General features: G+C 38.0%; 1 protein-coding gene across 3 annotated transcripts in view; it reads left to right on the plus strand.

Annotated features, from left to right (window-relative positions):
• The first annotated feature begins 11,423 nt into the window (after positions 1-11,423).
• LOC133093645 (phospholipid scramblase 2) overlaps positions 11,424-25,991 on the plus strand; it is a 30,550-nt gene continuing 15,982 nt past the window's right edge. For 2 of the 3 annotated variants that reach the window (XM_061193575.1, XM_061193572.1), the window contains exons 1-4: positions 11,424-11,513; positions 17,752-17,777; positions 20,657-20,737; positions 25,393-25,595. In XM_061193575.1, the coding sequence (XP_061049558.1) occupies positions 17,765-17,777; positions 20,657-20,737; positions 25,393-25,595 (297 nt within the window). In that variant the 5' untranslated portion in view covers positions 11,424-11,513; positions 17,752-17,764. The remainder of the gene's footprint in view (positions 11,514-17,751; positions 17,778-20,656; positions 20,738-25,392; positions 25,596-25,991) is intronic. The other variant, XM_061193574.1, reaches the window with a different exon arrangement.

Genomic DNA, 25,991 nt, shown 5'->3' on the forward strand with positions numbered 1-25,991 from the left:
ACAAACAAAAGAAAAGCAAAACTTGGAAAAAAAAAGACACATTGCTGAAAAAAATAGGAAAAAAAATCCAAACCCATAATTAATATCCTCTGAGACATAAAAATCAATTTATAAAACAAGAATACAAAACTACAAGAAAGAGTATTTGGGGTGGTGGGCAGGAGTTGAAAACATAATAGCAAAAGTTTTAAATTAAGTTTGGGTATGAAAGATAAATTGAGAAAAATCCCTCAGAAATTTTAACAAACAAAAAATACCAAGAAGGAAAATAGGGAAGAAAAGGTATGAGAGGGTAGAGGGGAAGGAAAAGGGAGAGAATTGAAAGAGAAAGGTGAATTTGAACACCCTATTAGGAAGGGAATTCTGGTTTACTTTGGATGTTGTCAAAAGTTCAGAAATAACAGAAGTAAAACCAATTAATCACCAAAGTAGTAAAAGTTTTCTGTGCACACACCAGAAAGACAGTTTGAGAATTGGGAACACTCAAATTAAATATTGAATGAGCCTCTGGGTAAATTATTAAAAGTAATGACTATTTTTTCTTCACAGTGATTGGTTATAACCTTAGAATTTTCTTAAATAATAGAGAATTGGTTAGTGACTACCTCATATCCATTTTGCGAACCAGTTTAAGTTGTGCTTATGATTCCCAGATGCATAAGCAAGAAACGATCCAAGTCAATATCACAAACAAGCTAAATTAAGCTTTGTTTGTATGACTAAACTGATTTTTGTCTGCTCAGGGAATTTTCAAGGCTGCTTGTCAATTTGTGTTTGATTTTAACACCATTAAAATGAGAAGTTATATGTGCAACCAGTGTTGGACTCACTGAAACACCAGGCTTCTCTGGTCCAGAGGAAACTAACCTAGGAGGTCGTTTTTTATTTTCCAAGAATGGAGGAAGGATAGAGGGAAGGGGATAATTGAAGCACGTCTACTGAATCTCTTTGTTCAGTTTCACAGCTCCTGAGTACTCTTCTGTAGAAAAAATGGTCCATCTCTGCTATGAAGAATTACAGACAATTTGTGAGACAGTCCTGTCAGTATTATTTGCAAAGTATGGCTCAGCTCTAATTATAAATGGAGATAACGCTCTTATTTTGAGAGATCTCTCTGTATCCCAAAGTAACTGAACCAACTCTATGGTTATTCCAGGCCTCAAAACTTCTCTAAAGAATGGATTCTGAATTTTCACAAACTCTAATCCAAAACAGGTCTCTTCCTAACACACCATACTGAGACCTATTCATATCATTTGTAGCTAGAGCAGACCTGTATTTTTTAATTTTCTATGAGCCCAAGGATAATACCAAATAAACAAGCACCTTTCTTCCAAATCTCAAAGCTTAAAGTATTTTTTTTATAGGCACAACAGATGATAAAGTTTAATTTGATTGATCTCTGAGAATTTGGCCTCTCAGTGAGGGAGTTAGCCTTGCAGAACTTCTGAGAGAGTGCTGAGGTGGGGATCAAGACTGGTCCACATGATAAATCAGCTGCAGCTACTTGATTTGGACTCCTTTATGATACCCAACCACGGCAGGGGAATAAGTGGTGCTTCCTCAGCCAAGATGAGTAAGAAAAGGAATAGGGCTGACTGCCATGGCTATGACACATCTCACTGCCATCAGCCTTAAATTATATTCAGGAATGACAATCAAACGTGTAACTGGGATGACACGAGACCAACGTAATCAGAATAGTAGCTGGGATAGATTGTAAGGATTTCTCCCCCAGTTTTCCATTCCCTGCTTAGTTGATCAAACACTTATCTAGGTACTGCTGTGAAAGTTATTAAGTTTGCTAATCAGCTGACCTTAAGATAGGGATAGTCTCTTGGATTATCCAGGTGGGCCCAATGCAATCACACGAGCATAAAAAGCAAAAGAGGAACATAGAAGACGCAGTACGAAAGATGAAGCCAAAGATGGAGGTCAGACAGATTTCAAGCATGAGGAAGATTCAACACACAATTGCTGGTTCTGTGATGTAGGGACCCATGTGGAGCTAAGGGTAGGCCCTAAGCTGACAGCCAACAAGGAAATGAGGACCACACTCTACAACCACAATGAAAGGGATTCTGCCAACAACCTGAATGAGTTTGCAAGTGGATTCGTTCCAGAGCTTCCAGTTAAGAGCCCTTGATTCAGCCTTTGAGACCCAGATCAGAGAACCCAGTGAAGCCAACCCAGATTTCTGACCTACAGAACTGTGAAATGACAAAATTGTGTTATTTTAAGCTATTAAATTTGTGGTAATTTGTTACAGCAGCAATAAAAATCTAAAATAAATGCCCAACCTATCAGTAGAACTTGCACACAGGCTACACACAGTAACTGCTAACTACCAGCCCTGGCTATGCCATGTAATGTTTTACCTGAAACTAGTGTTGCTGCCTATCTAACTACTGAAATACAAAATGTTTGTTGCTGCATATTTCCTCCTACATTCTATTTACAGTCAAATAATGCATAAATTAAATACCTGAATATTCATCATCCACGTACACTAGTCCCATTTGTACAGGTATTTAGTGGCAAGGGCCAATAGTACTGATACCTGTAATAGTAATGATTTCATACCTAGGATTACCTGTAATAGTAATGATTTCATACCTAGGATTACCTGTGATAGTAATGATTTCATACCTAGGATTCTAATCCATTTAAAACATTCTAGAGGCTCACAGGTTTCATGTAGGAGACTGTTCACAGCATTTTATATAACAATAAAGAATAAATAAAATACATCATGGCACAATTATTACATGAAATATTATGTAACCCTTGAATAGATTTTTGAAGGAAATAATCTCCAGATGCTAAATGAAAGCAGGATACTAAATTGTATCAACTGTCTGAGTCTAATTTTATTAAAATTACAAATACAGGGCTTCCCTGGTGGCAGAGTGGTTGAGAGTCTGCCTGCCAATGCAGGGGACACGGGTTCGAGCCCTGGTCTGGGAGGATCCCACATGCCGCGGAGCAACTAGGCCTGTGAGCCACAACTGCTGAGCCTGCGCGTCTGGAGCCTGTGCTCCGCAACAAGAGAGGCCGCGATAGTGAGAGGCCCGCGCGCTGCGATGAAGAGTGGCCCCCACTTGCCACAAATAGAGAAAGCCCTCGCACAGAAATGAAGACCCAACACAGCCAAAAATAAATAAATAAAAATTTTAAAAAAATTACAAATACACTTGCACACACAATGAAGACTGGAAAGAAATACATTATGTTATAGTGGTCATTAATGTGTGGTAGGTTATTAGTAATTTTTACGTATTTTATTTGTATATTTTATCAAATTTTTATATATTATTACTTTGCAATTTGATATTTTTTTTAAAAACACTGAATATTAATCTGTAGAATTAGTTTGCTACTTATACATATGGCACTAATTCTATATACTACTTTGCCAAATTGACCTTTTAGCACATTGGTTCCCTCATCTTCAAAAATAAATTGACCCAAAGGACCTAACATCTCTTTGAACACAAAAATTCTAAGAATATCTAAATATAGAAGTGTCACGAAAACCCTAGGTTTACAATGTATAGCCCTGGAATCATCACTTAGTCTTTGGCACTTTGCTATTTTTCTCCTTCATGTCATCGTTGCATAGGTCCTTTATGAGCATTTTTTGAACTCTGAACATGAATCATCTCTTAAACCACAATAAATGATCTTCTTATCATCCCATCACTACATGAGTTTTGAAGACAGTTAAGAAAGTACAAACAAGAGCACAAACTATTGGGAAATTGCTATCTTAATTTTCCTTTATATTTTTTTAAGCAATATTCTTACATAAATGACAACTACATAGAATTATTTGTGATTTTCCTTTTCAAAATATTTATGCTCTTATCATTGCCTTGTATTAACATTATGCATACCAAAATAAGGTTTGCATATATGTTTGTTTTTAAGAGTTTTTAATTGAATTCATTATTTTAAAAATTATCAAAACTATTTTGTATCATTAAAATTATTTTAGCCATCTAGTTTAAAACTTAATAAACACTATGCATATCTGTTTTCATTTTTAAAAAATCCTGTCTTTCATATATTTCATTCTATATGTAGGAGTATAAATAAAATTTCAGGTGGAAGCAAATTTGGTACAATTCTTTTGGAAAGCATTTTAGCAAGATACACAAAGAGAATTAAAATGATTAAGCAATCTGACCTAAAAATCGACCTGGAAATTTATCCTTATGAAATGATTCAAAAGAAATAAAAGATCAATGATGGATATTTACTTCCATTTTAAAAACTTTCATTCAGTTATGAGCTTAAAAAAATCTATTAGCATTCATTTTGAATTGTTTGAATTTCTCATCTACACAACCCAGATTAAACCTAATTTCTTAATGTACTAATTTGCATTAACCCTCTAAGCCTAAAGAATGCATTAGAAATTCGGTACTCAGTGAAGGAATGGTTTGGAATCTATTTACCAGACTAATAAGTGCAAATAACATTCCTTGGAATATCACTATATTTAAGTTATTAAAAATGGTTATGAAACTTTTTTCTTCACTATTATCTCTTCACAGATGAATATAAGACCAAATAAATAAATGCAATTCCTGTTCTGGTATGAATTTAAATGATATTGCTTTGCAAACGAATTCAGTTCACCATCTGAGTTTGCAAATATGTGCTGTCAGTACCAAGCAGTTTCTTTCTTGTACCACAAAACAAAACAAACAAAACAAAACAAACATAACAACATCATTATTGGAAAGATCAAGACTAAAGTTTTCCATTTTACAAAATGTAGATAAAATGTTGAATTACTAAACTGGTGAAAGAAGAGCTAACATTTAACAGAACCATGATTAGTTGTTGCCGTATGTTGTGGTTTGTTTTCAATGTTGATTCCACTGGTAACTTGATTGTAGGTGATACAAATAAGCAACAACGTGATCAGAGGAGAAAGCAAGCAAAGGGCAAACATGATAAAGTGTAATTAAGTAACTGAGATTTGTATCTATTGACCTTATATAATACACTATCTATACTGAGCTCAGATTGACATATGACATTCTTAATATAATGACTTATTGAGGAGATGAAAGAATTATTGACCTGCTGTGGGGTTTTGTTTGTAATTAGTTACTTTGTTTTGTTTAAATTTGGCATTCATAAAGGAGTATGACACTCAAACTCACCCTCTGACTCTGTAACCAGATATTTGTACTTCATAAGCATGAACCCTTATAATCTGAATATGAATTCCTCAGTTAACAGGGTTTCAAATTGTTCTTAGAGTTTTATTAAAGTGTCTCTTCTCTTGTTTTCGCTTGTGATACATCCAAGAAAGTTAATGTTTTCAGTTAACAAAGGGGTAGTCCAATGAACTTGATCCCCTTTAGGGTTTTTCATTACATCTTCATGGTGAGTAATCTTACAATTGCTTATAATTACTCTTAAGTAAGCTTAATTAGCAGTCATTTTATTTACTTTAAAAAAAAATCCTAAAGTTGTCTACGTTTCATTGCCTTCCTTTTTATTCCGTAAACCACTGAAATATGGTTTCCATTCCCACCATTCCAATAAAATTGTCCTTGCTAAGACTGGTAATGGCCTTTTTACTTGGTAGACCATCTGGAAACTGTTAAATCTTTAACTGACAGCCAGGACAAATGTATATTAAAATATCTCTTTTGTGCTCAGATTTCTTGGATTTTTTTTTAACCTAATAATTATCTCTTTAGATGGTTATTTGATATTGGCTAAATAAGTAGAAAATTTAGGCCCCAGATTTAACTATTTTGTTTCGCTGGTTTGGATTTGGGGTAAGTGAAAATTGTTTGACTTGTGCAAAGTGAAGAATCAAAACAGATAAGCTCATCTGATGATGACTGATAAAGCTATAGCTACAACTTTAAACCTCAGGAAAAGATTCAGCCCTGCACCTCCTCGCAGGGCAGCCTGGTGCAGCGGCCTGGCCACTCCCACCCTGCTCACTGAAACACAGCTCTCTCTCTATCTCTGTCTCTGTCTAAAAAAAAAAAAAGGGAACTAGTACATCACAGGGACCTGAAACTATAGAGCGAAATCCTACTTTCTTTCCACTCTGCTCATATCTACCTCTAGGGTTCCAATTGTGGATAAGATCGTGGGATATATTTTCTGTTTAGTGACTTCCCTTCCCTTCTAGAACTGGGGGAGTGGAGGGCACAATAAATTAGGCATTGCGTTTAACCAGAAGGTCTCTGTTCCTTGTCATCATGTGCAAAAACAGGACATGATCTTATGACCTAAGTGCAAGACTCAGCCACTGCAACAACTTCTCTTATTTCTTGCAGTTGTGACACCATTAAAAGTTTCCTCATTAAAATTTAAATTTTAAAATTTAAAAATTTAATAATGACACCATTAAATTTTCCTCATTAAAAGTCCCTTCCGGGGCTTCCCTGGTGGCGCAGTGGTTGAGAATCTGCCTGCCAATGCAGGGGACACGGGTTCGAGCCCTGGTCTGGGAAGATCCCACATGCCGCGGAGCGGCTGGGCCCGTGAGCCACAACTACTGAGCCTGCGCGTCTGGAGCCTGTGCTCCGCAACAGGAGAGGCCGCGACAGTGAGAGGCCCGCGCACCGCGATGAAGAGTGGCCCCCGCTCGCCGCAACTAGAGAAAGCCCGCGCACAGAAACGAAGACCCTACACAGCCAAAAATAAATAAATTAATTAATTAAAAAAGAAAAAAAAGTCTCTTCCTCCTTAGTTTCAGGAACATTACACTTCTGCTTTACATGGCGCTCTTAGTCCTTCCTCCCTTTCAGTTTCTTTAAGGGAAGGATACAGTACCCACACTCATTAAATACCGCCGGTGTCTCTCATTTCCATGCTTGACCCGTTCCTCATGCTGCAAATTCAATGGTGTGAGTCTGTTTCTATAACATCAATTACTGTGCATATTTCAAGTTCTTTCAACAGGTAGGTAGGAATATCTTAACTATCTACCTTAACTACCTACCCATTGTCTCTACTTTGATGTCCCACAGGCATCTCACACTCAACAAATCCAGCTAAACTCTACTCCTATTCTCATTCTGTGATGTCTATATGTATGCACTAGCATCTAGCCAATTGTCCAAAATGGAGACATACCCCATTCCCCCAAAGGGAAGGGGAAATAATCCCCTTCCCTTTCTCTCCCCAAAATCTGTAGTCACCAAGCAGCACCTGTCCTTTTAATTTTTTTTCCCATCCTTGGAATTCATCTCCTCCTTTCTAACTTCACTAAACACCATCTCACTATTTTTTTCAGGATAGTATCTTTGTCACTAAAATGATCTCCTTTCTTCTCCTACTCTACAAAACATTCTTCTCCCACTCTACAAATCATTCTTCTCCCTGTCACAATTCAGTCTTTCTAAAACAAGAGCCTAGAAGTGTCTTTTTCATACATAAAATTATATCATACTTCAATCCAGTCTCCAAGATCAAACCCAATCTCTTCAGCACAGTGTATGACCTTTTACTTATGGCTCCTGCCCAACCTTTCCAGAATTGATTAGTCTGGATGATGAAAGCTCCTATAACAAATTTTAATGGCTTTTATTAATACAACTTTCTTTTTCTTTCCCATAACTATCAAGGTGAGAGTTTCTAGTCTCTGGGCAGCTTTCGTTCACACAGTGTTTCAGGGCCACAAAAGCCTCTGTTTTGTAGTTCTGTCATCCCTTAGGGTCTCAGCATCTTCTGCATCAAGCCAATGGGAAGCAAACAGTATGGTGAAGGCTCACCTAGTGCTCGGGATTCTTAGCTTGGAAGTAATACCTTTGTTTCTTCTCACACTCTGTTGGCTGAAATTCAGTCATACGGCCAAATGGTAGCTGGCCACTTGTCAGCAGTAGTTCTATACCAAGGAAGAAGGAACACAAATTTTGGCAAACAGTTCATTTTCTCTGTGTCAACATCAAAAGTCTACTTCCATTCCCTATCTTGCTCCCTCTTGCATGGCAGCCATACTTAACCCTCATACTCCTGAAATACACTATGGCATCCCTTGGCATATGTTGCTGCCTTCTGTTCATCTTTAAAAATGCAGCTGAGAAATCTTTTTGTGTAGAAAGCCATTACAGAACTCTTATTTCTGGATTAATATCCTCCCTATGTGTTCTATATTTTTTTGTTGCAATAGGTGCTTGGAAAATCTTGATAGACTCAGTTATGTACATTATAAGTTCAAAAATGTCCATCTCTCTTCTCAGTGGGACCTGAAAAATATGAGCGTTGAAAATGAAACCTGACTCATTTGGAGTGATTCTTATTACAAATTTATGAAAATATTTTTGGTAAAGTAAAAGGATTTATGATTTTATACATAGCTGTTATCATACAACTGGTAATATACAATTTGTTAAACAGGAGCTTTTTGTGTGTTTTTAATCTTAAGTGAAAACGTGTAGAAGATGGTATAAAGATCTTTTGCTTAATAACACTCACTTCCTTATTTTTCTGAAGAGACACCAGACAGCATCTCTCAGCTTCCTTTGCAGTTAGATGTGGCCATGCAATTGAGTTCTGACCAAGGGAATGTGGACAGAAATGATGTGTCTCAATTTCAGATCTGGCCCATAAAAACCTCTCATATGCAACCAACTTCTTTCCCCTGCAGACTTAGCGTCAAAGCCCAGAAAAATCTCGAAAGCCGTATGTTAAAGATGTCAGTGTTTCCATGAGCCTGGGTCCTTGAGTGATGCTGTAAAGCAGAGGCCCCAGCCTACCAAAAGGGAACACTTCCATTTGGCTGTTATGTCGTGAAAAAAAAAACAAAAAACAAAAAACTTTTATTATGTTATGTCATTGAAGTTTTGAGGTTGAAAGTGCCACCAGCATTATCCCAAATTATACAGCCCAGTGTTGATGACTAAAGAATTCATGTTTGGTGATCTCCTGGAAAATTAAAAATCTTTGCTAACATTAATATTTCAAAATAGATAAATTTGCCTGACCAATGGTGAGCCTGAGGCACTCAGATGTCAGGACCTTCTCCTGCTGCTTCCCATGAAACCCTATTGTACCAATTTCACCTTGGGGCTGTGGAACTCTCTTGTAGCTATCGGCTACAGCAGTTGGCCTAAACAAGTAAACAAAGAGCAAAAAAGAGGATTTTGGAAAGAATATATTAAGATTCTTGGTGGCACAACGCTAAGATTATTTTTAAAATAACTTTAAATAGCTTAAACAAAAAGAAAGAATGAGGAAGAGCTATAACCATGGTGTAAAATTATAAAACATAAACCCCACCATGCAGAAAAGGACAGCAATACAGAATCCTGTTTATTTTTAGTATGAAATCAGATGAAAAACAAAAATAAATACTCTTGGTGAGTCCATAACCACAAGCCAGCTTACACGTAACAAGTCATCTGGAACTATGTAAGTCAGGGTCAGTGCTGTGGCTCAAAGGGGTCATTATGTTCTTGAGATCGTTACACAATTCCTATATGTATGTGTGTGTGCATGTGTGTGTAAGTGTGTATACATGTATGTGTGTAGGTACGTACATTTGTATGTGTGTATATACAGAAATATATATATATACACATACATATATAAAATTAGGCAGGAATGCTTTTCTCGAAGTCCTCAAGAAGATTTTTCCTCAGCCAAATCTGAGAAATATGCCCACGTGTGCACCAATCACAGGCATAGGAGACAGGCCGGTGTCAATACAATTGTCTACCAATGAAAATTCATACTTCGGGTTAGGACCCTTGTTCCATGAACACATTGCTCCCCAATACGTAACCAAAATAGGATTCCCTTACCAAGTGGTTCTCAAAATGAAGTCCATGGACCAACATTATCAGCACCACATGTGAACTTATCAGAAAAGCACATTCTCAGGCTCCATCCCAAACCTACTGATTCAGAAAAATTGAAGATAGGGCTTCACAAATTGAGTTTTAACAAGAGTTTCTGGTGCTTCTGATGCACATTAAAATTTGAGACCCACTACTTTACCATATAAAAGCAGATACTGAGTTTTGGGTAGGCAACTTATGGTTTATGCTATGCCTAGATATTTTCTAATTAAAGATATTTTCTAATTAAAGGTACTTTTCTTTAGAGATCATAATAAAATGAAAGCAAATACAGTTAAAACAAAACAAACAAAAAACCAAAGATATAAAAAGCACAAGAAGAACAAGAAAATGTTAATGTACAGAGGGGAATAAAATCTTAACATGTTTGAGAAAATGGAAAGAGGCAGATGTGGTAACTATTTTATAACAGGAAGTTATAAAGTGTGTAAAGAGGTATGTAAGAATAAAGAGATCCAACTTACTACCACAGAATCCCAGAGAGACTGAGGACTTAGTGACTTCAAATAAAAGGGAGAATAAAGTTGAAAATTAAAGATCAAAATGAGAAATGCTTGAAAGTCTATATTCACAGGTCTATTCACCAACCCTCATTCACTATCGCCATGGAGAGAATGTGGCAATGGTATATACCACCCTAAGCAAGATGTAGGAGCTTTCTTCTGTTTAAAAGATAACAGAAACGTCTAGAGATTCAAAAACAATATTCATGGAGGAGGAGAGGTTGGAAAAAAACATTGAAAATGGAAGGTACTGGATCTCTACAGTTTTCCTATTCCTTCTGCAGCAGATATCAGCAGTCAGAAAGCTAAACGGCAAGGTACATATCACTTCTTTTCTCCATATCCAGCTTTGTTTGGAAGATCATGTTACTTTGGTAAATAAAAATTTTACTAGAAAACCAACAACAATGAATCCTTCAGTTCAACAAATATTTTCTTACTGCGCCAGTTTGCCAGTAGGGGCGCTGGAAATAGTGAACATTCTAAACACATCTGGTTGATTGGACTCTTCAAAGGAGTTAACATCGTTTAGTGGAAAGAGAGAGACAGAGAGAGAGCGAGAGAGAAACAGAAAAGACACCATAAAGAAAAACAAGTTTGACTCGCCCTCATTCGTACTCTGTACCGCCCCCTGCTTCCTGGCTTGAAAGCAACGGGAATCTAAGGGGCCGAAGTCGGTCAAGGCCCAGGTAAAGGAAGTTCCCCTGCTAGAGGAGCAGCCAGAGTCCACCCCGGAGGCGGCCACTCCCCTGCTAATGACCAAGTTCCAGCTGGTTTCGATCTCCCAGTTCCTCGAGGCCCTGAACCTCAGAACCAACGTTTTTGCAGCCTCTCCAGGGGTCAGAAAGGGAGCTGACAGTCTCTACGCGCCGCAGCTGGGCGGCGGCCCCGCCTCCAGGTCTCAAGCCTCCGGCAGCGACGCTGAAGCGCCAGCCCGGGGACGAGGGCGGGAAGCCCCTTTGTAACTCAGGATCTAGGAAACGAAACCAGAAGCGACGGGTTTCGTCACCGAGGTCTCTCGGAGGCCTCTTTCCTGGTACCTTCAGGGAAGGTTGTGTAAGGAGGACTCTTGACCGCCAAGGGTCGGAAGCCGAGCATCGTCCCCGCGCCCGGGTTCCCCGAGCTCGTCTCACCGCAGGCAGCGCCGGAGCTGCTGTGGCCACAGGTGGGTGGGCGGCGTGCTCGGCCTCCTCCCGCGGGCGCCGGGCGCGGGGCTGGCGCGGGTTCCCAGGCCGGGCGGGGGGCTCTGGGGACTACTTGGGAGCGAGGGGCGCGAGGGCCGGCGGGTTGCGTTTGCGCTGAGGTTGGAGGTTGGAGGTTGGGGGCAGGGGGGGTGGGGGGGCTTGGGCCCCAGCGGCCTCGGGAAGCGACCGCAGAAGCCGACCGGGGGCTCAGCAGGGGGCCCGGCTGACCTAGTCCTATCCCGGCCCATCCCAGGACCTTTCCAAGGCCAAGGTGTTTTCTGCCTGAAACCGCCTTGTAGGTTCGAATGCGCTTAGTCCATCTCTTAATAGCGCGGAGCTGCGCTGGATCATGGCCAGAACCTGGGGTCAGCGGTATCTGCGAGCATTTAGGGGTATTCAGAGGGACGATTAATAGACCCTGCTAGCTGTCGTTGAACAGTCAGTATTAATGAGGAGTGTGGCTGGAGCCAAAACTATGCTAGGCACCCTGGGACACCAGAAGAACTGGGAAGACAGGTGGTTTATCACATAGAGGCTAAAAGCCATTAGCTCAGGAGTCCACCTGCCTGACTTGAACCTGCCTCTACTACTTAATATCTGTGGACTCCCAGGCAGTTTCTTCCTACATGTGCCTTCCTTGGCTCATCTCTGAAACTGGGTAACGATCAAAAGTTACAAGAGTTAGAGTGTGACGTATAACTTTGTCTGGCACTGCAGAGTGTACTCAGTAAACGTTAGGTTTATTACTTTAAATATTTGAGCAAGTCCCTGCTCCTCCAAGCTCACCGTCTGGTTCCCATGTGGTTTTATTTAGACAGCTATTCCAGCAAGTCCTGGCATGGCCACTTCCCAGTTCCAGGAACAGGCAGTCAGTGTTTCTCCTAGTTGAGCAATTTGAGATACATGGTTAGTGCAAGTGTCACTTGCTTAGTGTGAAGCATCAGGAGATTCAGGGTCCCCTTGTTCTTCCTGGAGCTTTCTTAACAACGGAACTTTCTCTTAATACCACCCTGGCGAGTATGACAATTGTAGGGCTTTGAACACTGAACAAACACAAGGAAATGAAAAATAAATGAAAAGGGAAATGAGTGGGTTTCTGCAGTTGGATAGAAGTGTCACATGATACAGCCGAGTCACAGATTAGCCAGCCTTCACATCTGTAAGGTAACTGTCCTTTCTGACTGAAGGGAGTGAAATAATACTGTACACAACTATTGAATCAGCAAGCACCAATTAAGTGTCTTGTCCTGACAGGCCATGCTCTGGCCTTTGAGAGCTTAGACAGGAAACCTGTAAGAACTGTTCCCTGTTCACCTCTCCATCCTCTGGTCCAGTGATCTCTCTCTCCTTCTGGGCTCTGTGACCCACAGATCTTTATTCCCTTGAATGAGCCAAGCTCCCTCCCTCCAGCCTCAGGACTGCTACCTATGCAGTTCCCCCTGCCTCTAATGCCTCACCCCATCCAAATACACACCTCTGTAGCCTGGTTGATTTTAAACTGCCTTTGGCTCTCAGATCTGACTTTCTGACAACCCCACTACACTATCTCAATTAGTGCTTCCATAACTCTTTTTATAGAACCATTATTTTTATTCATAGCACTAGTATTTGTAATAATATATTGTTAATTGTCTGCCATTTTGTTCTAGTGATTGTTATAGTGCCTTACATGCTCTATGCCTTCAAGCAATATTCCTTGGAAAGAGGCACAAACTTTATAGTGAGTGACTATTTACAGACATATTTATATGTGTATATGTGCACTTATATATGTGTACATGACTCTATTGCATTTTCTTTAATAGTGCTAAATTTTAAAAAACCAAAGCATTGTAGTTAAGCAGTGCTAACTATTGTGCTTTACATTTTTCAAATTTTGAAAATACTAAGTACTTACAAAAAACTCTTGCCTGGCCTAGTAAAAAACAAATAGCCAGGAGTAAATTTGAAATTCCTGCTCTCTGCCTTACATAAGAAAGACACCATAAAGATAGTCTCTTAACAAATTTCACTGAAAATTGGCGATTTGGGATAATACCTTTTTTTTTTTTTTTTTTCCAGTGAATCAAGGATATGACTGCAAAGGAAATGAATCGTGAATCATTCATATGAGCTAGTTAGTGAGCTGTATAACATTAAGTAACCATTAACCTCTCTGGCCTTAGTTTCCTCATTTTTAAGGAGGAAGGGAAACAATACAAATTTGTGAGGGAGCTCTGAGTTGTCAGGAAAGGCTTTTCAGGAGTAATAAAGCAACCAAACTAGGATAGCTGATATAAAGATTAGTTTATGTGTCTTTGGTCTCTTTGGTTTAGTTGCTAGTTTTGTACAACACTTGACCACCTCTCTCTCAGTTGGTCCCAGTTGATGAAATGTCTACGTTGTTCTTCAAGGTTTACTATGAAATGCTATCCCAATGTGGTTCTGAGCGTATTCGTTTTGATTTCTTGAATCTAAAATACAGAAGTGGTATTTTATAGGCAGAGTCTCTCTTATCAGGTTCCTTGCACTGATGATGGCCTCAGCCACCCCACTTCGGTCCCCTGTCTTGGACATACGTGTACTGGTATACTCAAATCCTCACCAACATCTTGGCCACCTATTTGTGTGAACCCATCTGTTTTTGCTCTGCTTGTCTTTTACCAAAACCACAGTTCAACAGATGAAGTGCTTTTTTTTTTTTTTTAAAACATCTTTATTGAAGTATAATTGCTTTACAATGGTGGATGAAGTGCTTTTGACCTTAGGTGTTAACCTTTCTAAATGCATAAAATTTACGTACAAACGTAAGCTGAACAACATGGAAATTGCTTGATTTGTGACTTACCTCAGCAAGGGTTGGGTTCTCCGCTAGCTTTGTCTAATTCCTCCCCTCCCCCTAGTCTAGTATCTCATTTTCATTTATTCATAGGAAGTTAGGGATATAGAATTCTGGGATTGTGTTTAGAGCAGTAATGTTTTGTTAAAATAATTAAGGACACGTATCTCCATCTTGGGACTCTGAGAAAAATGTTAACTGGCTTGGTTTTTGGCAATTAAGAAGTAAAATTGGATAAGTAATCCAAATCTAGTTTATGCCTAGTTCATAGGCTTAGTAGTTTCAGGATCTTTCAGAATTAGGGATGTTTCCCCTTTGGGTTGCAGGTTATACTTTAATCTTTTTGACGAAATAAGATAGAAATTTCAGGACCCCAAGAGATGGGTCAAAGGGTTTCCTGTAATATGAATTGTGGAGCCATAACTGGATATCACGTGCACTATTTCTCCTTCTCCCGGGTGGTAGAGGTTTATGATTATCTAGTATCCCATAGCACCAATAGAATAGGTCTTAATGGTGTCTGATAGAATATATTTAACAGATATATGCTTACATGTATATAGTATATGATGCCTTAATTTCCTCAAAAGCTCTCATTTAACAAGTTAGGATAAGTGTGTAGTAATCAGATTATAATTTGGAATTCTGTATTTGTCCTGAAGTAATTATGATTCCAGTGGTACAATGTATAATATGACTTCATTAGAGATCTTTTTCTTTTAGTACAGGATAAATATGATTTTCTTGCAAGTCTTTCTGTGATTTGTTTCTTACTAGGAGTAGTGGAAGACATTATTTAAAAGTTATCATATTAAATTAATTAACTAATAAATTAACTCATCCAGGACACACAGCCCGATCATTCCCAAAACTGAGTGATGTTATGTCTTGTAGTAGAACCATTAAGTTTGAGAAAACCAAAACATCCTTAAAACAGCAAAGGAGAGCGGACAGGGATGAACATGGGGGATGTCTTTAGTCCACAAGTGCGTTATTCTACCTGGCACACATACAGGTTCAACTGTCACTTCACATTGTGCACCAGAGTTTATGACATACATTTTTCATGCTTGAGATATTAGGAACTTGTGAAAATTCTAAAACCTACAGGAAAATGAGGACCCAGATTATATTCTGCAGTAGTTTTGCCAACAGGTACTCATCCTCACAAAACTATAGTTTAAGACTCAAAATAATGTGACCAAGTAGGAAGGAACGAGTAAATATGAACAAATGAGCTCTGTTTGAGTCTGTTTCATTTCCTTTCCTTCGATTTCTGTGCAAGGAGAGAATTATCTCTGGCTTCATGAAAAGTAAATACTCTTATATTCATAGTTGGTACTCATTCTGCAAGGACGTGGGAACGTATTGCTCCATTGCTTAAGAGCCTCCACCTGTTCCTACTGTGATGCATAGCATCCGTGTATGAATTCCCTCTCTTTATAGCACATTTTTAATTTCTGACTGGCACTGAATTTCCCAGGCTCAAACAACTAAATGCTAAGAAGAAATATATTTTAAATTAAAACTAAATTTTTTTCCATCTCAGATGTATAGACTTGCCCTCCAGAAACTATGGAATTTTTTTGCCGATTCAGTGATTTGTTCACGAAAATAAATTGTTTAATTCTAAAAATTAGACCTCCAGGTATTATTTAGGATTTTTCCTTGAACTGAGTGCCCTTCTGACATTTTAGGCAAGGCAGGAATGACTGAAACAGTAGTCCCTTAAAATTGCTAAGTTGGTTGAAGGGCCATATAACATTTTTTAAAAACATTAATCATATAATGAAGTGATCCTATGAGAAATAGTAGTTAAGTAAAAACTTGAGCTGTTTAGTCCATTTTGTTAACTAAGGGATACTACCCATTTCTACTCCAGAAATGGAGTAGTTTTTAAATGTTTTATGTATGTTAGGGTACTGAAGATAATGGGTATGAATTTTAATATACAGTCTGATCACAGAACTGCGTGTTGACAAAAGTAATCATGGCCTATTGTATATAAGAATTTAGTCTCCTTTCTTAGTTGTCCTTCATATGATAGAACATAAAACACAATAATGGCCTTTGAAAACTTCTGGTATGCTTTTGTTACATGTGTTTATTAGCTTATTGTTCACCTTCTTGAATAATTGCAGAAAAACATAAATTTTAATCTTTTTGTTCTTTTGTCCTGAGGAGGTCCATAGCACTTGGTTTCTGACCAGTTAATGCTAACAGGGGGTAGTATTGTACTAAGAAAATCCAGGAAGTCAAATCTGTAACAAAAAACATATTTTTAAATTTATTCCAGGGCCAAGAAAACCCATTACCGAACTCCTTGAGTATATATAATTAAGAGGTGACTGTAATTGGAATATTCTTAAAAGTTTTACTATATTATTAAATTTTATGCTTATAACAGGCAATGATAAATCGATAACTTAGAAAAGGAGAAGAGGGATATGGTTTCTTCTTGGGAACACCAGATTTTAGTTAAGGATATGGAAGGATCAGTTGACTTTTATTTACCATTTAGGATAACACAGTAGAAGGAGCTAGTAAAGGGGCAGCAAAAACTGGAGAGGGCCTGGGAAGGGCAGAGCCAATTCATATTAGTGTGTGGGTCCCAGATAAAACAACTGAGTAGCAAGTTTTTGCCTAATGGGTTAATTGTAATTAACAGGCAGATAGGGGTTGGGATTTAAAGTGGAGAGATAGGAAAAGTAGTGACTGGATAATTGTGGGAAAGACTAGGATGGGATCAAGGCAGTAGAAGGCAGAAGTATTGAGTATAATGTTTTTTATCATTATTTTTCTGTAGAAATAAGCAAGACAAAGTTTCAGTTGGATTATCATGGTGTTACAGCTACTATAACCCCTGAGTATATGTTTTTAGGCTAAAATCATGTATTGATACACAAACAGGGGGTCAGGCCTTCTCAAATTTGTTGTTGAAGCTGGGCAGAACATGTCCTCAGGACCTGGAATTTCCAGAGATATTTACAGCAGTGTGACCTGATAGCTAACCTTCTTCCTTCTCCTGCTGGACCATGGCTGCAGCCCAGCCCTGCAGCTGGATGCTGGATTGCATGCTCCCTGTAGATTGTGTAGGTTGGAAGGCTCCAGTTTTTAACTGGAGGGCCTTGGGCTCACAGTGTTTCTGTCTTTCTCCCTCATTGAACCCTCTCTTCCCAAGATTTTTAGAAATTGTTCACCATCCTGGACTGACCTACAACTTGTAAAATCCTACTCAGAAACATAGCAGCAGGGAATACGGTCAAGACTGAAGGGTTTAAATGACCAGATTCTGGAAGACTAGATGAATAGAGGAATATCTCATGTGTATATAGTTTCAGAGTATCTTGTTTCAACTGTCATATTTGAATTATATATTTATATCAGGTCTTCTTTTTCAGAACTGTTTAAATCATGGACAAACAAAGTAAGTAATTTAAGTGTTTACTTTCCACCTATAATGTTAAATCTCTTGTTAATGTGTTATTTGTCATAATGTTCTATTCAGTTTCTGAAAGGATATAATTTGCTTTGTGTTGTTTATGTTCCAGAATCCTAAGTCTGGGCCAGTGTTTTGGCTATAGAGAAGATGTACACAAATATCCATGACCACTAATTTTTCCTTTAAAAATAAAAAAGCCGTAGATAAACCTAAGAAATTTTAGGCTTACTGGGAAATATGTTGTATAATTTATATTACATTTCATCTGAATCAAGTTTCCCTTTTCTATGTGCATTTTATATACAAAAAGACTGTTCCAATCATATTGTTTAACAAACAATGACTTTAATATGCCAGGACATTGTAATAAAATGCTCAGATACATCCCCAATATATATCTCATAAAATACACATGTGAATAGGTTTAAATAAATACAAATCTTTATTTTATGGCTTTTTTTTTTTCAAGAAAATTCTAAATAAGATGAGTATTAACCAAACATGTAATAAAAGCCTTTGTCTTTTAAAAAATCCAAGTTTCGGAGGAGAAAAAAAAAATCCTATGGGAAAAATAGGGAAAACAAAATCCTGTTTTCTGAAGGATCTCTATTCTCTATGTTTGTTTAGATAGCCAAAGAGATGTTTATCTCTACCACAATGCCAGCCTTGTTACATATACTAGATACTCTTTAGGACCAGAAACCTTGACTTTCATTCACGAAGTTTCATGATTTTTCTTAATGCTTGCTATACTAATTTAATTTTATTAACAATATTTACTTTACTTTTTAAACATAAATTTATATAGTATTAAGCTATTTTCTTTGCTACAAAAATAGGATGCTTCAGATCACTTAAAAAAAATCATTGGGTCCTGGTGACAATTACCTTTTAACTCTTCAGCTTCCTATATACAAATGCATGTGTTTGTATGTATATGTGTGCATAAATAGAAATAGAATGTATGTATGTATATAAATATATATAGAGAGAGAAATAACAATAACTTGTTGACAATATGAAAGTCCTATGATTTTTGTAAGTTATTCTAAGTTGCATTTCACAAATGCAGAAATCCATCCATAATGCATATGCTCTCTGATCTACGTGAGCACTTGCCCATGCATTTATTTTCTCTTTGTATAAATTCCCCTGGAATTCCCAAAACCAGGATCATTGCTCTGGTACCAAAACCCCAGGGATTATGAGCTCCTAATTTCTTGAATCTGTCCACTCTTTGATATGTGTGTGTATTTATTTACTATTGTTTAAACAGTGGCACCTGTTAAGAGGTGCCAAAATGTGACATATCATTTAAGGATGGGTCTTTAAGTCACACTTGCAGTGTGTTTCCTTGGGATCTGTTGAGTCTGATCCTGTTGCTTCCAACTCAGGTTGGGAGTGGGGGCTGTGGATATAGAGCCTCGAGAGCTAGAGAACTAGGAGCTCAGCCACTCACCTGAAGGGATGGTTGGGATGGAATAACTTATGATATTGCAGAGATGTGTGACAATTCGGGGTATGCTGTGATGTCTGTACGGGGAAAAGCCCTGACTCAAGTAGAGGGTTCTCTGTTGCCTGAGTTTGCAGTGTCCATGGACTCCACTCTGCTGGAGTTATTATGAAGCCAATAATGGAGAAGAAAGGGGGTGGAGGTGGGCACAACCCAGCCTTCCTGCTGAGATCATATGACTTGAGTTGTCTTTCAAGACCCATGATACATACAGGAAATGTGTCAGATTGAAAGTTTGGTCAACTTTTTCTTCTACACTGTTGCCATGTCCCCATTATTCAAAAATAAACTATTTTGAATTTACAGTTAATAAGCCATAGGGAAGAGAGGAGAATATGGTGTAAGTGTAGTGTCCACTAGACCATAAATTCCATGAAGGCAGAGCCACTGTAGCCAGAGAGCCTAACTGAGGGGTGACACAGGAGATGCTAGTACTAAATATTTATTTTCTGGCCAGGGTGGTTGCTAAAGGAATGATTAGAGAAATACGAATATGAAGAACTAGGAAACTGAACCATTTGTACATACATATTAAAGATTATTCAAACTACATTGATTAGCAGATAACAAAAGTTAATATGTTTATTTATTGTAACTAAGTCAGTTATGATTTTTGTAGTTCAAAATCAGTCAAATACTGGGAATTTCCTATAGTTCAAACTTAATGGTGTAGTTCCAGAATAGGCATAAAAAGGATATTTAAATACTGAATTGCATGTATTATTTTAAATATTTAAAACGTAATTCTTATAGCAACAAGTATAGATATCTTTAAAATCACCTGTTATCCTTCCATTACCAAACCCACATCCAACTAGGTTCATTTATCTCCTTCTTCACAGTCTATGTAGTTTTTTTTTTTTTTTAACATCTTTATTGGAGTATAATTGCTTTACAATGGTGTGTTAGTTTCTGCTTTATAACAAATTGAATCAGTTATACATATACATATGTCCCCATATCTCTTCCCTCTTGAGTCTCCCTCTCTCCCACCCTCCCTATCCCTGAGAAGACCATAATTCAAAAAGAGTCTATGTAGTTTTGAAACAATCTATTTTTCCTAGTAACAACAAATTCAGTGTATGGGAGAGAACACTCATCAGGCATATTTGAAAACTAGAAACTCAGCCCCAGTAATTAGCTGCCTATTTTATCAGAAGGGAATTTGTTTTAAACAGGATTCTACTGCAGATTAACTCTGATAACAGGCATAGCTTTTGTTAAGTGAAGAATTCACTTTGTTTCAATACAACACAGGAGCATATAAATGAAATTATCTAAGAACAATGCATTTTTTTTCTGATATGTATTTTTTTAAGAAGATATATGTTTACCTCTCCTTGAATTGCAGATGTGCAAACGAATGATCCTCACCCAGGAACACAGTTGCCAGGTGGGTATCCCCCTGAATATCCTCCGGCAGCTTTCCCAGGTAAAACACTGGCTTAAAGAATAAAAAACCAAAATTTATCAGTTATTGATATTCCCCAAAGGGTGTGTGTGTGTGTGTGTGTGTGTGTGTGTGTCTGTCTGTCTCTGTGTGTATTTTAGTAGTGTCTTTTACTAAAAGTTCAATAATGAAATTTGCAGCCTAGTTCTGGATTTTTTTCTTTGACTATGTTATCATAAATATCATTAAAATATTTTTTATTTATACAGAATAGTAAAAGTATTGTGTTAATAAAAACAATAATGAATTGACATTTAGCAAGTAAGATATAAGGTTGCACATAAATTAAACCCCAAAATACACCTATTAAGTAACAGATTTTATCGATTCTCCATTCATTCTGAAAATTATGGTCATGCAGTCACATATAGGAGATTTATCTCTGGGTGTTTTTGAGTCATTTATTATCTGGGATTAAGTATGTTCAGTGATGGTCATACAAAAGAGATGACTGCTTAAGCCTGGAAGCTTCAAGCAATAGAAACATAGCTACCTAGGATAATTCTCATTTTTATTTTGTAACATACAAAAATGTGAAAGCTTTGCTTTTATATACATGCTCAATCATGCCTTGCCTTTCTAAGAAAAGTAACTGAGTCATATCACTACATACCAAGTAATATATTATTTCTTTTGAACCACTGCATAGAAGATTTCAGAGATTTTCATTTAGACAAATGCAGTTATCAACATTACCAGAACTTGGGCTTCCCTGGTGGCTCAGTGGTTAAGAATCCTCCTGCCAATGCAGGGGACACGGGTTCGAGCCCTGGTCCAGGAAGATCTCACATGCCGCGGAGCAACTAAGCCCATCACACCTACTGAGCCTGCACTCTAGAGCCTGCGAGCCACAACTACTGAGCCCCCGAGCCACAACTACTGAAGCCCGCACGCCGAGAGCCCATGCTCCACAACAAGAGAAGCCACCACAGTGAGAAGCCCGCACACCACAACGGAGAGTAGCCCCCGCTCTCCACAACTAGAGAAAAGCCCGCACGCAGCAACAAAGACCCAACGCAGCCAGAAATAAAATAAAATAAAATAAAAAACGTTACCAGAACTTTACCAAATGGCAGAGTTCATGGTGCACCTACATTTGCAAGTAGGCAGGCTACCCACATCTTGAGAGACCATCCTGAGGACTTAGGATCAAAAGGAGTCTTGTTTGGCCAGAAGGGTGTATGCATTTTTTATTCTACTCTGAGCAAACAAATCTGTTTAGGAGCTGAATGGCTTGTTTAGTTGTCTAGCCAGAAACCTCTCAGTGGAGCCTGGATCTCATCCAGATGTTTCCATTTAAACGAATGCGAGGTAGAAAGACTCCCAAGGCTCTAAGATGATAGTTCTCAAAGGGGCCTATACTTAGGTATTACTTGTAAACTGCTGAAAACACTAGTACCAGGGCACTATCCCAGGAAAACTGAAATGGAAGCTCTGGTTGTGGGACCCCAGGATTGGTAATTTTTTAATTTTGCAGGTGATTCTAATGTGCAGCCAGGGCTGAGAACTGCTGCTCTCAATTTTTAAATGGTTGGTGTTTGAAGAATTATTAGCAAGTCTATAGTATGCACCCAAGGCACTTGGAGGACATTTTAATCCACCCATGGCTAAATAATAGTACGCGATACATAATTAAGTTATAATCGGACTTGAGAGTTTGTGAGAAAAATAGCTCAAATTTATTTCTCAAGTTGAAGGCCAATATAGCACAGGTTTTTTATGACAATGATGCTAACAATAGTGATAGATTAAAACTGAGAGTTTATTGTGCCTAATGTGAATTAACTCATTTAATTCTCAGACAATATTATGGGGTAAATACTATTAATTATCCCCATTATGCAAGTGGGAAAACCGGCATAGAGAGGCTGGATCAGGCTTCAAGTTCTGGCTTCTGTACTTAATAGTTGTGTTGTGGTTTTAAGCAAGTTGCTGTACTTCCAAGCCTCAGTTCTTATCTATGAAATGGGCATAATATTTTCTAATTCAGGCATTTTGGAGATTAAATGAGAGTATGTGTAAAGCAACTAGCACAATGCTTTACAATTAATAAATGACAAATATTTGCTGACTATTATATTAATAATATATTAAATCAATTGTGCTTTAGGTAAATGAAATATTACCTAAATTTCAGGTAATTCTATATGCTTAATCCATTGATTTGGGAAATAATTATCCTCTCCAAGAATCTCGTGAAGGTTTAATAATGCTAATAATGTAACCAATTAATTCACATCTCCTCCCCCTCACTGGCTTGCCTATGGTTTCATCTTTGCACTGTAGTCAGTGATATTTAAAAATAGTTATCTGTTAATATTACAGACAGTACCCAATGGGTACATCATTAGCTTCCTTTTGCTTTCAGGATAAAGACCAAAATGCTTAGTTTGGTCCACCAAACCCAAGGGGCTCTCCTGCCTTCTCCTTATCTGTCTCTTAAGACTGTCTCTCCTGTTCAGGTAGACTGGCCTTTTTGCAGATTTTTAAATGTCCTGTGTTTGTTACTATCCCAGGGCTTCTTTCTGAAATATTCATTCCCTGCCGCCCACCTACTCAACTCCTTTGTATCCCTCAGATCTCAGCTGAGGGTGGTCCTCAGGGAGGCTGTCCCAACTCCCTCCCTCTGTCTCTCCCCATCTAAACACCTTCCTTTGGCACATAAAACCCTGGTCCCTCCCTTCAAAGCGCTTGTCTCTGATTTTAGTTAATCACTTACTGACACTGGTGTTGTAGATCCCTAGAGTAAGGGTGAGTGTAAAATTCTCTCTCCCATTAGGCAATGAGGGTAGGGGTTGCATTTGCATTTCCCATTTTAAATCCCAGTGCTTGGTACTCCTAAAAACTTTGCAAGATATCACACAGATCATGGAACTCAGTCTTCTGTTTAAAATCCCTAAAGCCTGTCAGTCACACTTGGAATAAAATCCAAACTCCTTATTAAGGGGCTCTCAAGATGAATTGATCCTATTTCTTTACTGACAGCTGTTTCTGTTCTTCCTCTCCCTTATAATGTCCCTCTCTTTCTCAAACATGTCGGATTTATTCCTAAAGTCAGAGATTTTGTATTTGGTATTCCTGCCTCCTGGAATATTTCTTACCATATCTTCACACACACTTTTTCCCTTCTCAACTTTTAGGTGTCAACCATAAATTTTATCTATCTAAAGTAACTGGTTGATACCTTGCCCTCTTCCCCATGTATTTTCTCCATCAGGTCAATCTGAAATCTTTTTTTAAAATTTATTTTCTGTCTCCTCTAAGCTCCCTGAGAGCAGGTTGCCTTGCTGATAGCTGTATCCTCTGATTCTATCCTCTGATTCTAGACCCAATCACATTATAGATCATCTGTAAATATTTATTCATTTAAGAGAGAATAAATTATAAAACTATATTTAAAAGACATTGCTATGAGGTTTAGTCTGTCTTCCGAGTCTTACTTTTTATTGGTGTATGTATTTTGTCGTCAGTATTCCACTTAAAAGTATTCACAATTTTCCTGCTCTAAGTGCTAAATTTTGCATAGCCTTAACTGTTAAAATGTTGTGGGACACAGTTCTTTGCAACTACATCCTCCGTTCCTATGGAACAGCTACTCTGCAGACTATTCATTTAAGTTATAAAGGTACGAATCTTCATATTTGTAATCACAAATTCATGTGGAATAGAGTATATACTCATTTCTTCCTCTACTGTGCTTAATAAGTACTTGAGACAATTTTGCCTACTATAAGGTTTTACCTTCCTTGGTTCTCAAACTGTATTTTCCAGAGAGCTTAGGGTGCCAAACTGTGAAATTTACATTTGTAACCTAGTATAACTTAACTTTTTTTTTTTTTTCATGTGGAGGGTTTTAGGAATGGAATACACCATGGGTTAAAACTTCAGGCAAATTGTTAACCCAGAGGAGTATCTGGGCAGTACTGGAAGGAATGACATACCCTTACCGCTATACTAGGGTTTCTCAACAAAGGCACTACAATATTTCAGGATGGATAATTCTTTTTTTTTTCAGGGCACTGTTCTGGTCCTTGTAGGATATTTAGCAGCATCCCTGGCTTCTACCCACCAGGTGCCAGTATCCCCCTCCCTTCAATTATGACAGCCAGAAGGGTCTCCAGACCTTGCCAAATATGCCATGAGGGGACAAAACCACTATCAGTTCTATACAGATAAGAAATGTCACTTGTTGGAATTCTAGAATTATCATTTTTTACAGGGTGGTTTGGTCCTAGAAATGCTGACTCAAAGCCTTTATTTTGGGCTTTCTACCCAATGCCATCCCTCTTTTCCAGGAAGCCATTCCAGAATTTTTATGTACCTGACTCTAGATCGTCATTGACTTTCTTTCACTTTATTAGATTTCAAGCATATTTTCACCTGAGTTTTGAATGATAAGGGTAAGGCTGTGGGGCAACACTAAACACAGCCTAAAACCCTCAAAATAGGAGTGGACCTGAAACCACAGGTATTTCATTGAAAAATCACTGAGAGAGAAAAACACAAACCTTAAGCTTCTTAGAAACAGGATTTCTAAGTAGAAATTGTAGTTTGTAGATAGCTGGGGTGATCCTAAAAGAGTTGAAATTTGCATTTTTCTCTGCAGTTACAAATAGTTTCACATGTTCATATTTCAGGACCTCCAGGATATACTGGCTATCCTGGCACCCAGGCTGGCTATCCAGTCCCGCCAGCTGGCTATTCAGGTGCTGGCCCAGTCGGCTTTCCTGTCCCATACCAACCAGTGACTAGTCAGCCAGGCGTGCCTGCAGGGGTACCATGGATGCCAGCACCACCACCTCCATTAAACTGTCCACCCGGATTGGAATATTTGACTCAGGTAATTCAATGCATAAAAGACTCATTAAAAACAAAACTGTGCTTCCAGTTTACTTAATGAGATTAACAATTGACTAATTCACAAAAGTCTGAAATGGTAAAACAACATGTTTTGCTTACAGATTACTCTAATTCTTCTAGGTCAGGTTTACTTTTAAAGCAAAATGAAAATGTCTTAGGAAATTGTATTTTCTATGATCTTGAATATAATCTGCAATGATAGCTAATAGCAAACCTTTATTAAGCTTCCAGGCTTTGTTCCTAAGTATAATTCATGTATTTACTCATTTAAATCCTTTTTAAAAAATTCTGTGATATACAAGTGCTATAATTATCACCATTTTACAGAAGAAGAAACTGAGGTCCAGAGAAGTTACATAATTCGCCTAACATCAAA

The sequence above is a fragment of the Eubalaena glacialis genome, chromosome 6 (assembly GCF_028564815.1).
Source record: "Eubalaena glacialis isolate mEubGla1 chromosome 6, mEubGla1.1.hap2.+ XY, whole genome shotgun sequence".
Classification (NCBI taxonomy): domain Eukaryota; kingdom Metazoa; phylum Chordata; class Mammalia; order Artiodactyla; family Balaenidae; genus Eubalaena; species Eubalaena glacialis.